The sequence below is a fragment of the Mycetomoellerius zeteki genome, unplaced genomic scaffold (genome assembly GCF_001594055.1).
Source record: "Mycetomoellerius zeteki isolate Tzet28-1 unplaced genomic scaffold, Tzet1.0 scaffold68, whole genome shotgun sequence".
NCBI lineage: Eukaryota > Metazoa > Arthropoda > Insecta > Hymenoptera > Formicidae > Mycetomoellerius > Mycetomoellerius zeteki.
Window position 1 is genome coordinate 309,393 of NW_017257697.1, and position 14,321 is coordinate 323,713.

Consider the following 14,321-nt stretch of genomic DNA (forward strand, 5'->3'; position numbering starts at 1 on the left):
TTTTGACTGTTCCTTCGTCTCAGGAGTGAAGTAGTGGATCCAAGTTTCATCAACAGTTATTAATCGACGCAAAAAATCCGACTCGTTTCGCTTAAACTCCTTCAATAGAGTCTTGGAAATGTATATTTGATTTTTTCCAATTTTACAAAATCACTGACATCGACTGGCACAAATGACTGTCAAACAACAACTGAGCGTCCACAATGGCTACAATTTTCACTGGCATTTTTCAAAACATGTACGATTGTAGTACCAGAATGGTTTTGACGAGTAATGCCATCTTCATGTTGAGACTCAAAACTTTTCAAACGACCCTCGTATATGGTTTGCTGAAATATCTAAAAATTTAATTAAATACAAATTTGAAAAGAATTTTATTGAAACATCAAAATAATTATAAGGATGCTCAAGCATGATGAATGATTCTGCAAAGAGTTTTGATATTTTATAATAGTAATTAGTTTGAATGTCCTACATAATTATTTTGATGATCCAAAATCATTTTCAGAACTGTAGAACTGATCTAGCTAAATTTTTTAATACGTTTGAAAAAATCGTTTACTAAGAATACTTTCCATGTACTAAGAATTGTATTCAGCTAAATAATTTTTTTTCTAAAATTTCTGGACTAAAATTTGTTTCTTTTTTTTCCAGGCCGTCCTTCTGCCACGATGTTCCATGAAGTCGTTGAACGACGGAGCCGAGGCCGAAGATCGATCGTCGATCGTCGCTGACTCGGAACGCTGTTGCACGATTCGCTCGATCTCTAGATGAATCACCGTGATCTACTGTGTAATCTACAAGCAACGAGAGTCGCGCTTAACGAATCATGTACAAAATATTGCGTCGCGGCTCCGGCCGCGTCTTCGTCCTCTGCATCGTGGTGCTGTCGCTCCTATTATGCCTGTACTACGTCAGCCAGGTTCAGGCACCGTCATCAGGCCACCCTGCCATTCTGAACGAGGAGCTCAGATACGACCGCAGTTTGACCTCCGTCACTCCGGATTACAGCGAGTCACCAGATGCACAGGTGTCGCTCGCCACCTGTCCCATAATTGTACCGCGAAACGCCGACATCGACGCTCAGCAGGAGTTCGGCAAGTTCGACTTTCAGGTAGGTACACTTCGCATTTCCGTGGCTCGAAAAGCGGTCGTGTCCGAGGCAATTTCCATGGTATTTTCACTTCTCTCGTTTTCCTCTCGCGTACGTGTTACTTGTTCCGAAGTATTCCCTTTCCTCTCTCGCGTCGTGCACACTTATGTCTCGGTTTCTACGGTGTCCTTCTTGTGTCACAATTTTACTTTCAGAAAAGTGATGAAAAACTTTTCAGACAGACATGTGGAATAGTAAATTGTGTCTTCTATATAGGCTCGAATATGGAAAGAATTTAACAATTTTGCTGTGAATATCTAAAAATTTAGGTAGATACAGCTCTGAAAATAATTTTGGTTGACCAAAATAATTATGTAGAAAATTCAAGCATGATGGCAATGTTGCAAAAAATTTTGACATTCTAGCAACCAGCTTGAACGCGCGCGCGCGTCCTATACATAATTATTTTGATAATTCAACAAAATTATTTTTAGATCTACATTTAGCTAAATTTTTAGATACTTCAGCAAACTATTTTTTTGTGAATTAAAGATAGAAAAAGCCTAGGATTTTTTATTTGGTGTACAAAGAAAACCGATTATATCTATTTTTACTAAAATTTTATTAAATTTTATATGGATATGCACCTTTATTTTATAGAAATGGTATTACGAAGAACCGTAAGTGAAAATTACGTTACGAAAAAGGCTAATAATGCAACAAATAAGTCCTTCATTTTTCTTTTCGAAATTAAACAAAAGCTGAGCTTAGAAAGCTTTTCGTAGTCAACCGTGATTTATAAAGTTAAGAGTAAAAGTGGATTGAGAATCAAGCGTCGCTGGTTTCTTTTATCCCCAAGATTATCTTTGGCGTACCCTTGGCACAGGGTATTTATGTTCGCCAAAGTTTCCGCGGAATATACGAGCGACTAAATTTTACACCAATACCTCATGGACGCGCTGAGTCCGGTCGTTTTAAAAGTACCGCGTCATTAGCCGTGAAAACTTTCTTCGTCCCCCTTGCGAGAGTCTGTGAACTTCACTGATTTAATGGCTAGCCATTGTAATAAGAGGATACTTCCATTTACGCGCGATGTAATAAAAAAGTCATTTTCATATCGTATATCTTATCTTTAGAAATTTTGACGAAACAAGAAATTAATTTTCATTAAATGGAAAAGTAAAAAATCGAGCTCGTGTACCTCATGAAGGTATACATATTTTCAAACTTTTATTTCTGACATTCAACTCTTTGTGAATGAAGATTTAATTACGAGTTAGCAATTTTTAGGTATAAAATATATTCAATATTTTATTCCATCTCTTTTGATAAATGCCATGTTCTCTATCGCATTATACCGTCCCTGACACGCCTGACAAGCGGAAGCAGAGTCTACAATTCAAATCTTCTCATGTTCGCCTAATTACAAAGCAACCGGCTGCTATTCTCCGGTGCTTAGCTGCTCGCAGTAGTAATTTCCGACATTGTATACTTGCAGCGGTTTATAATCAAAATGCAAAGGAGCATTGATTTTGGTACTTAGCGAGATTTGCTTCGTTAGAGAATATCGTTGGAAATCTCTCTAACAGCGCACAATAGTACGTCAAGAATGATTATTTATCTTATCTTCGCATCTCTCTGCGAGATAAAGTACGTTTTTTCATTATTGAAATTAAAAATTGCTACAGAAACAAGCTGCGAGGCGTTCTAATATCTTGCATAAAAGTCAATTCAAATGTAAGATAAAATATTGCAAAATTGCAAAGATCTATTCTATTCGATTAAAATAAAAAGAATATCTTATGAAATACAAAAAATATGAATATATTAAAAATTTAAATTTCACATCTTAAAAGTATATTAAATGTTGTCTCATTTTTCCATTTAATCAACCGAGTGAGAAAAATATTTAAATTTCGTACATTAATTAATTATTTCATATGAAAAATTAAATTAAATTTTATTTTTAAAATTTTTAAATTCACTTTTTTCTCCTCTCGCTTTGAACTTATAGCTTCCATTCATCCGTAGCCTATAAAAAAATTTCAGAACCACATATTAGTTACATGGATTTGGCGTTTATATTTATTACACAGTTCAATACGCGTAGATGACAAAATGTAGCATCGAGCTCTCATCCCGTGCTAATTTAATTAACTGGCATTGCCGCGCGCGGAAAAAAATTCGCGTGTTACATAGCCGCAGTCGGAAATAGAATCGGGAAAAACTGCCGAATCGAAGTCTTTCTGACTGTAGTTCGTTCATTCACGATCTCGTTCATCGATTATTTATGATTTTTTGCGTGATGGACGGGTCTCCACGCCGAAATTCCTATCGAAATTTACACGTGCCGCTGCACGCGGTCTCGCGAACAGCGAGAGTTTGGCCTCGCATTTTATGTACGGATCGTCTCTCTCCGGCGCAACTTGTCACAATCAAACGGCGAATCGTCGTTTCTGATAATATGGCTGAACTTTTGCGTAACGGTAATAAAGCGTTGCGCTTAATTTTTATTTTTTTAATACCTTTTTTTACTCGGATGTTTTACGATCCACGTCGCACTTTCCGCTGCCGACTCTCGGTGTATCGTTGTTTTTAATTTTCTACATACAAAATGCATTAAATTTTTTCGAGCTTATTTCCACAACATTCGTTACACCTGTGAAAAAAAGTCGAACTCGCAATTCACTGTTGCTATTTTTAACCTGACCCTCTTTCTCTTTTACATCACTCTCTTCTCCAACATTTCTCTCCGTAGCACTTTTTTTAAATCCGAACGCACATGTAGAAAAATAATCTATAACATTAGCTCAACCCATCGTTGCGTTTTTTCAGCCAATCCTTCATCGAGTATCGGTTGAAATATTTTGCGAAGAGCGCACGCAACACAATATCAATATTTCATAACCGAACGCACAACAACGGGGTTTAAAAAAACCATGTTGTCAGTCCGGAAAGACTAATCGAACGTAAATTAATACGTCACGCAATAATCTCGAATCGACGACCCCGATACGTCAGTTACACGCGATGAAAGGCAAATCGAGTTACGTTGCAATGAGCAGCAGCGGCGGCTAACGATGTTTCGAATTCGAGTTGCAAATCGAATTTGGCGTTATCGCGCCCGCGCTGAAAACCGTGTTCCATACAATCCTAACGCGTACGTTTGCCTAATCTCCCGTCTCTCCGTCGTCGCGACGGATTAGCCGTATGCGACGTAGGCCAATTGCGCTTAATTGCTAGTCAAGGACGCTCGTTAATTTGCTTTAATTCTGTACCACGGACGTCGTCGTTAAGTATGGAATTCCGATAATGCTTATTGTTCAGCGTTTCTGCAGGGAAGTATAACAGTTACTTGAAGCAGCGAAAACTTCCTTTGAGACGTTTCGTTGTGTACTCAACTCTGATGGATGCAAAGTTGCTCATCCATCCGAGCGTTTATTACGTAAGGAAAGTGAAGTTTTCCTTCGCAGGCGGTATGTTGATTTCAATGTGTAAATAATCTAAACTATTTTGAGAGAGAGCGAACGAGGCGAAGAGAAAGGAAGAGAGGGAATAGAGAGAGAGAGAGATATAGCATTTATTAACTTCTAGGCCAACTCCTCTAAGAATATAGATACAAAAAAAAAAACAAAACAGAAAGCAGCAATAGTTATTAAGAAAATGAAGTAATACATAAAGAAAGTAATACATAAAATAAAGAAAATCAAATATAATTGTAGGATCGTGTTTTTGGAATCAATTATAGTGTTAGAAATTTAAAGAAAGAAACTCGGTTGAATTAAAAGAAAATAACAAGTTTATTATGTCTATATATATATATTAATTGTCTATCGCGAGACGAAGGATTTTCGACACAAGGGCTATCGGCAGCTCAGCCGCGGCTTTCCGAACATATCTATTTTACTCGTATCTCGTAATAACTTGACTTTAAACTCGTAATCGTAATACTCGTAATCGAATAAGACTCTCGTGTTAAACTCGGTCTCTCGTAAGGGGCACTCGTATATCTCGTAACTCATAGCCGGACTCACTCTCGTCTCGCACGTCTAGTCGAACAAACTCAACCGACTCCGAATATTACAGAGTTCGGAAAAACGATCGCGATTCGACCCGGGGAAGGGCGGTCGCCGTCACATCGCGACATCTCGGAAACGACCCGTAATTTAACGCAGAAATGCGACCCTACATAATATAATAGTAAAATAAAATGAAAAGAATCGAAATAAAAGGAGAAAAAAGGAAGGAGATAAAAAGAAATGTTAAATTTAGTATATTCAGCGAATATAAATTCTAATATAAACGAGTATAAATTAATTCTAATATAAACGGATATAAACATCCTATGTTTTTAGTACTCTATTTAATTACGGTTAATATCTTTAGTCCATACAGAAACCAGTTAATACGGAAGCGCCATTAGATCATAGATATGTATATACGACGAATGAATTGGTTTCCATCTCGAAAATGGTTCGCTGGCGCCATAATCAGGAGTATAACGTAATCTCGTGCGAGCGGTGCAGTTCGCAGTGAGTGAGTTGCATATTGATGATCGTATTGACGGCTGAGCACTCAAAGAGCAAAGGGTTGCATTTATGATTGCCATGCGGCTGTGTATCATGCTATAGTCAACGGCGCGTGCAGAGAAATTTACACCGATTACGATGTATTTATTTCGACGCTCGTTACTCGCGAACGAGCGTATTCCGTTTATAATTCATCGCGGATCGCGGATAACATCAAACACGAGTATCACTTTAGCAAGTTACTAGTGCATTTAGAAAATTGCATCGATGACCATGTTTTACTCGTAATTCGCTGGAACAATCGTTTTGCGTAAGTGACCATTCGTTTATGAGAATAACATTATTGGCAACATATATCTCGTATATTCAGCTAGTAATTTATTTCGCGTTTGGTTCGGTTTAAACAGAGATTGCAAGTGACTTTTATCATGAAGAGGACTTTATCGAGAAGCAAATGCATATTTCTGTTAAATTTATGATGCAACTTTCGAATCGCGTGGAAATAAATCATTGCGAGATATTAATTAAATGAAATCCCGTCTGAATACGAGCTCAAATAAATGTGAGCAGTCGTCCTTTTAAAATTAGTTAGATTTTTTTTTATTAATACACGATGATACAGAGAGTTGCTTTCTAGATTTAGAGTTGTTTTCGAGAGAAGAAAATTTTCGAAGCTTGATAAATATCCTCCAGTGGTTGGGAAGCTAATCACGATTCTGAACAAACAGCACGTTCAACCGGACGGTAATATTTCACGCGGCCGACATTCCCGCCAAAATTCGTTTTGCTCTCGTCACCGACTGGAGCTTTTCCTCTCGAGTGCGAAAGCATCGGCAAGAGACCATGGTCCGAGTATCTGCGAAGCGAAGGCGCGCAATTCAGGATCTCGCTGTCTCGTTTTCTCTCTGGCGTATTATTCCCTTCTCTCTCTCTCTCTCTCTCTCTGCCCATCCGTTAGCAAGCTGCATTTCGCAATTTGCTTAAGCAAACCTTTCTAGAAATTCATATCCATCCCCCCTGCTCCGAACCTCTCTCCTCGCGCAAAGCGTTGTCTACAACTTCTCGGATAGGTACTCTGTGCATCTGACGTTTTTAAGACATAATTCTGATGTGACGTTTTCTTTTGCGTCTTCCGAGAGCCGAATCGACTTGCGAGAAAACGAAAACAAGGTAGCAATTGAAGCGTATTGATCTGCTTTTACAGTTCATACAAAGCGTCTTGATATATTTTTGCATTTTTCTAATGACGAATTCGGCACACATGCACTGACTCCGTTCTAATGCTACCCTGACATGGTGCGAGTGCAGAACTATTTTAGTGCTGTGCCAAATTGCACTGTTAGAAACGTCAGTGCAACATTTTTTGAACTCGTTCAGTTCATTCGGTTGATCCGAATATAAATTCAGTACTACACTGGGTCAGTTTTTATTTGCCGAATACGATAATCTTAACGCACTGATACAGTGCGCACAAGCCGAATGCGTGGCACTGAAAAAGTTCACACTAGTGCGGTCTGTCGAATTCGCTATAAGGCCAATATTACATGCGTCCGTTTTTCGTCGTACGACGAATTTTTCAAGCGTGTTAATTGGCTGCAAGACAGAGAAAATCTCGGACCTCTTTGTCTTATAGCCAATCGACAGGCTTGAAAAATTGTCGTACGACAAAAAACGAACGCATGTAATATTGGTTTAAAACATGTCACATATGTTTAAATATATTTGCACGATTTATAACACATGTATTTGATAAAAGAAATTCAAATATCGCGTTTTTATTTATCTGATATAATGAGCGACAGATTGCTATGTGGAAATTTGTTCTGAATGGCTTTTTGTCTCATACACTGAAAAAAATTGATGGAATAAACTTGAAATATATGTTTGGAACATGAACGATCTATAATTTTGATTAAAATATAATACCAAACAAATTTGGCTGCATATATTTTGGTTACGGCAACCAGACATATTTAGTTGCACAATTTCTGATAAAAATAACAGAACTGTTAGTTGAAATATCAGATTATTTAATTATGATAACTAGAAATTCTATTTAATTTCAATAGTCCTTTAATACATGTCACGAATCCAAACATTCTCCTTCTCCTTTAAAATCATAATAATCAGGTACTAGCGGATACTGTTATTATACGCACTAATCAAATTCTAATCGATATCATACCTAAATATTTTGGTTGCGTACCAAAATATTTGATTATAATAACCAGAAATTCTATTTACTTCTACGACAATTTGCTTGATCAAATATACATTGTTAAATACATCTTGTCAATTATCATTATTTTTTCAATGTAAAACATTTACATCATTTGAACAAATTCATTCTCTTTCCTTCTAGCTGTAGCTATTCTTAAAGATTTAAATCCTTTTTTTACCAGGTTTTGTAAGTATTGTGTCGAGTAGAGAGAATTAATATATATGTATACATATATATATATTAATTCTCTGTACTATAATATATATACATATTTTATATTATATTTTATAAACTTATACTCCTTTTTTGTATTAAATGTTGGATTGTAAGCGATTAATAAATGACAAGTTGCGTGCAAAAAGACTCACAATCAAATTAATGAAGTATTGCAACGAGAGACGTATCGAAAATTAAATAAAATATTTTCTGTGTGATTTTATTATCTCCTACGCTGTTTTTATAAAAATGTAATCAGTATGTAGGAGGCGATCAAATCACACAGAAAATATTTTATTTATTTTTCAAAAAAAAAACATGTTTTTTTATGGGAATATACCTAAGAAAGCTTTTGATATATATTTTATATTCTGCGTTGGTAGCGATACATTTTTTACAAGTCTCGAAAATCCTAGCTCGTCCCAATGCAAGCTTTCTAGACAGATCGCGTCTCGTGCGCTTGACATTTTAAGACATAATTCAAACGTGATACCTTCTTCTTCGTAAGGTACGAGAGCAGACTTCAAGACTTGAAAGTCGCGTCGAGTAGCGCGTCTCAAAAAGTCGAGACTTACTTCGAAATTGGGTCATGATTTCCTTCCCATCCTTGTTACTTAAATAACTCCGTGTTTTCTTTGATAGGATTAGAGCGTTAAAGCATTACTTTGAGAATTAATTATATATATTTATGTCGTTTTCAAACGAGTTTTGGATTTTCTCAAGTTAAGCTCGGACGTTGCTCAAAAATTATTTTATACTGGATATAAATATTTATGTACTCTACATTGGTAAATTAGTAATTTTATATATACGTATGTTTCACGATCTTCTCTCTTTTGTATCTCTCTCTAATGTTTAGGCAATTATTCATAGTGTCGTCCATATATACAATATTCGACACAGTCGGTTTATCAAGCTCCAATATTCTCGGAATTTGTGGGCGTTATTTTTTTTAACATTTTTTTTATATAATTACGTTGCGATTTTCGTGCGACTATGCAAGCGTGCGTGCTCAAAAGGACCGTACGTGCTTCACTAACAACGCGAAAACTCTTTGCTGCGTAAAGTGGCTAAGATAGACCAGAAAACACGTGGATCTTTCGGAGCGCGTGTGCTATTGTAATTTTCACGAGATTTACGGACTGAGTCCCGCTTTACGAAACACACGTATTCTGCCTTATGCGAAAATCCTCATTAATAATTTAATGGCGCGCGTCGCCGCTTATAATCCTGCTTCAAACAATGTCTATTCGCTTTGTCTCGGTGGGCACCCTCCATTTAATTTAATATCACCGCCGTTTGCGTCGTCGTTACGATGCTCGACGTTACGGAATAATTCTCAAAGAATATTATTTTCAGTAGTACCGATCACACAAGTGGGACCCTCTGCGCGCGCTCCTCTCTTCCGTTCATCGGCAATCGATAAACGGCCACTTGAACCTGATGAAAACGTAATTCGCAAACCGAGACGTGAAAGGGAGGAAGATTCATCGACTGTAAGGAATAAGTAAACCCATGGCCATACGACGGGGAAGTCTCTTTTACTCGCCGTTCCATCTTCTCGCGGTTATAACTCTCTTCTTTCCTTTTGCTACACAAAGGGCACCGAGGCGTATCCGCGTAATCCACGAAGAAACGACTTCGTTACTGGATTTTCTGTACCGTAACCAGTCGACGACGATAGCGTCGTTGACGAATGGGTGTGGTGGTCGTCGTATCTGCCGTGGTTGTGGACGATAAGGCACTTTAACGTGTTTTATTGATTACAGCAGTAAACAAAATAAGTATTCGATGTTTAACGCAGTTGGCTGCTATTCATCTTTTTGATACATTTAACATGAATACCTCCTAGTTTTAAACAGATTTTTTTTAGCACAAATATCAAATTATCGAATTAAGTAGATTTTTGCTTCAAGTAGAAGGATTTAAATGTACACAGTATTTCGAACGAATATATACGCTATTTCAAATATAACTAATAATTAATTAAAGATTTATTATTTATAATGTCAAAATAAAAGTAAAAGTTTTCAAATAAATTATACTTTTGTAAAATATATATTCGCATAAAATGTAGAGAATATTTTGTGCGTCACCATTATAAATGACATTTAAATCCTTTTACAAATATTGAACGTAAAGTAAAATCTTGTTTTAAACGCTAATAATTTTATAGGTTTTGATATGTGATCATTTTTAAATGTCGCATTTTCATTTATTTTATATTTCGTAAACGATACCTACAGATCGCTATATCAACTATATAGCAATCTATTCTGAATAGATTTTTTGCTTTGTACGGATTTATATCATTCGAACAAATTTGTTTCCTCTTCTTCCTTATACTGGCTATTCTTAAGGACTCTTAAATCTCCTTTTGTATAGCGGTATGTGCGTTCAAATAGGAGATCCTGCCGCGAGATTACGATGAATCCTTCACAAAAGACCATCTCTTCTTTCGAACGAGCTTATCCGCTCATTGAGAGACAGTGAACTATACATATTCATCGCAAGGAGAAGAAAAAGCACGTGAGACTCGTAATTAAATGAAATTTGAAAATCAATCTCTCACGCGCACACTCCGCTGCTTTGTCTGCAGCCATGTGCATTTTCATAACGAGTACTTTCGGAATCTCTCGACTGTGTCGAATACATCTCTCTTCCTCTTTCACTCTCCTTTTTACACGTATATCTTACACGCCCTGTTTTGCAAGTAGTATCGTGCTGTGCAAGGACCGAAGATGTTTCTCAAAGGATTTTCCCGCGTTACCATGTTTCCCTCCCGTCCCTCTGCTTTTTCCCCCATCTTTCTTTTTCCTGCCAGACGCGACTCGACGTCGACGATGGGATTGTATGGTCTCAGGAAGAGGAAGCGTGGGGCGCGAGCATCGCGTGGGGGAGGACCAAACAAACGCGGAGGAGGTAGATGAGAAAAAAGAGATAAAAGGAGGTGGAAGGAAGCGCGAGATGGGAGGGAAAGACGGTTCTTTTGAACTGATGCGCGCACCGGGCGAGCTGCTCTGATTTGCAAAGGCATTTCCGGGATTGCCCTCCTCTATGTAGAGCGTCGCATTTATTCTCTCACCCCTCGTCTCCATCTCCGTCTCTCGCCCTCGTTCCGGTGACGAGGCTACTTTTCGAGGGGAGCGTTTCCCCGCGACAGCGCGTTTTCTCCCACGTTTCGCAGGATGTTCCTTCTAATCCTTACCGATTGTCCCGATACGGCGCCGGCGATCAATATTGTCGTAATGGTAACGAGTCCATTAAGTATACATTTGGATTATTTATTCAGCGAAAGTAACTTGATCTGAAACTAGGTTTTACCGCAAGCGGAAAAATCTGTCTTATCTAATCTATTTTAAGCGATATTTATTATTCATTTTACCATCCCGTTTAATAATTTCTTACGTTAATAAATATGGAAATGCACTAATTAAAGTTATCCACATGGAAAGGGCGATTTTGTTGAAATATCTAAAAATTGAAATAGAAAATAATTTTGTTGCATCATGAAAATAATTATTTAGAAAACTAAAGCGTGATGAGCATGTATAGTAAAAGGTTTTGATAATCTAGCAATCATTTTTTACACTCTACAGAATTATTTTGATAGTCCAACTAAATTATTTTCAAATACGATATGTGTCTAGCGCAATTTTTAGAAAAAAATGTATTAAATTTTAATAAATATTTATTTGAATAGTGCCAACTAAACATCTACTTGTATTAAATAAATATTTACTCAATAAAAAGGATTATTAAATTAAATTAATGATTCTTATAACAGCAAATACAGTGGAGTATAAAAACTATTTGTACAACGAAATTTTTTTTTATAAAAAAGCCTTATTTGTAGAAAATAAACATTAATTAACAATTTTATACGATGAATATATTCTATTTTAATATAAACAAACGAGTATATTTCTTCGCGTATATTTTTGATTTTAAAAGCTTAATTTCTCGATTATACGAATACTTTTTGAGCGTTCAAACAATATCACAATTTTTAATTTTCGCTTTTTAAGATAATATATTTTCTATAATTAATACACATTTTTTTGGTATATATAATTTTGAGAAATATACAGTCTTTTTATTCTTTATGAATAAATTGTTAATCATTCAGCAAGAAATAGCCGTCAATTAGATATCGAATCGACGTTGAATTGATGTCTAATCATCGTATCGATATCGATTCAACGTTAATTCGATGAGTCGTTTCTCGCTGTGGATAATATTTACTTTTTAAAAATAAGGTCTTTTAAAAAAATATTTTCTTTGTACGAATACTTTTTGCGTTCACTATATATCTTCATATTTAGTAAATATTGAGTTTGCACTATTCAAATAAATGATTTATTAAAACTTCGAATATTTATTTCAGTATAGATACTTCAATAAAACTGTTCTTTCCATGCATAATCAACTTTATTCAGAAATGAGATTTGTTTTTCGAATATGTAAATCTAATGTCTGTCAATGCAAAAATTTTTGATAGTACAAAAAATTGCTTTTGACAAGTGTATAATGCATGCTATTGCCGATAATTGATCAATATAACTAATTTACGTTAATGAGACATGATTACCATCAGAACCGTATTGTCCGACGCGTCGCCGTGTATAATCACAATTACCTCGGCATTTTCGGAGAAATTACTGCAATAATGGAAAACGTGAAAATTGGTATTACAAAGTATCTAATTATTTTGATATTTTCGCGCTTTTATCGTTAAAATACGCTACTATGTCGACCCGTTTGCTCTAGTAAATTTGCAATAAATTAAGTTTCCTCGTCGCGAGTCCCAAAACGCCTGGTGTAGTAACTCGTGCGATCGGCGCAATGAAGTAGCTCATGCGAGCGTCAATTTTCCGCGACGTGACAAACGTCAATTAAACGACGCCCGCGGACTCACGGTGTAAACAATACGAAATTCAATAAACTTCGCTGTTCCTGGTGCACGCGAAAGTCCAATATTTGACTCGGCCGTAGATTAAGCTCGAAAGCCCGGCGCGCGTCGAACTTTCGAGATTGCTCTCCTGCCGCCTACGTCGTCGCCATTAATCGAATATGACAACTTTTACTACCGGATCAATGATCATCCGGAGTTTCTATTGGTTTCAGTAACTATCCGCATTTCTTTTGCTCGGCTTGTTAGAATGTCAAAACGATATAAAGGAATCATTTTTTCAATTGCTCGAAATCTGTGAGGAAATTACGAGGGGGTAATCACTTAATGTAATCGTGGGACAGAGTCCTTGAAATCATTATAAAATTCATATGAAATTTCTATGTATAATCTAATAATTAATTATGAAACTACGAGAAATTATTGTATAATATTAAATAAAATCGTATATTTTACCAAATGACTTCATATGTAGTGAAAAAAATTATTTGTAATCAGATAAAATCATATGAAATCATGTAATCTATGGGACAATATTTTAACTAATTTATCCCCTCGGGAAATTATATGAAAATAACTATGGAAGAGCTATAAGAACGTAATTTAAGATAAGGGAAAAATTTCTGATTTATCTCCACGATTTATTGAAATTTAATACAGAATCAAGTCTTTTTAATGGACAATATTTCAGTACACTGAGAAAAACATATCTTAATTTCAAAGAAATATTTCTTTGCTCGTATTCAAACAAATTATTACTTTGGATCAATGAAAATTTCTTTGAAATTAAGATATTTTTTTTACTTTAAAAAACATATTTTAATTTCAAAGAAATTTTCATTGATCCAAAGTAATAATTTGTTTGAATACGAGCAAAGAAATATTTCTTCGAAATTAAGATATTTTTTAGATATTTTTTTTTTCAGTCTATCAAACAATGAACAACGGTTTAATTTTAATTTTATAATAAAAAGAAATAAAAGTAAAAGGCAAAAGTATCGAAATAATTTTTTTCACTGCTCGATTTTTACTCCTCTGAGCCATCGTTATTATACTTCAAACTTCAGTTCACGCGCTGATCAGAAGAAAGAAGTTTGCGAAAAAAAAAGAAAAGTTCGAGCAGAGAAACTTTGTTGTAGGTATTCTGTCTTTTATTCTATCTTCGCAATTTCGAAAGTCATAACGAAAAAAATATTTTATTTACGGTGCGAATGCCCAACGCCTCTATTCTCAAGATATTCTTAGTTTCATTGTGACCAGCCGGCAGTGTCGTGTAATTACATTGGGCGATGTACTAATTCACGACGGACCGCCGGCGCCTTGGGTTTGGTTTTCGCCTCCGCTGCGCCC

General features: G+C 35.9%; 1 protein-coding gene across 4 annotated transcripts in view; it reads left to right on the forward strand.

The window, feature by feature from the left end:
- The window catches only part of alpha-Man-IIb (alpha-Mannosidase class II b), a 203,620-nt gene that overhangs the window by 101,450 nt on the left and 87,849 nt on the right, over nucleotides 1–14,321 (forward strand). For all 4 annotated transcript variants that reach the window (XM_018457821.1, XM_018457822.1, XM_018457823.1 and 1 more), the window contains one exon: nucleotides 655–1,114. In XM_018457821.1, coding sequence (XP_018313323.1) covers nucleotides 830–1,114 — 285 coding nt within the window. In that variant the 5' untranslated portion in view covers nucleotides 655–829. The remainder of the gene's footprint in view (nucleotides 1–654; nucleotides 1,115–14,321) is intronic.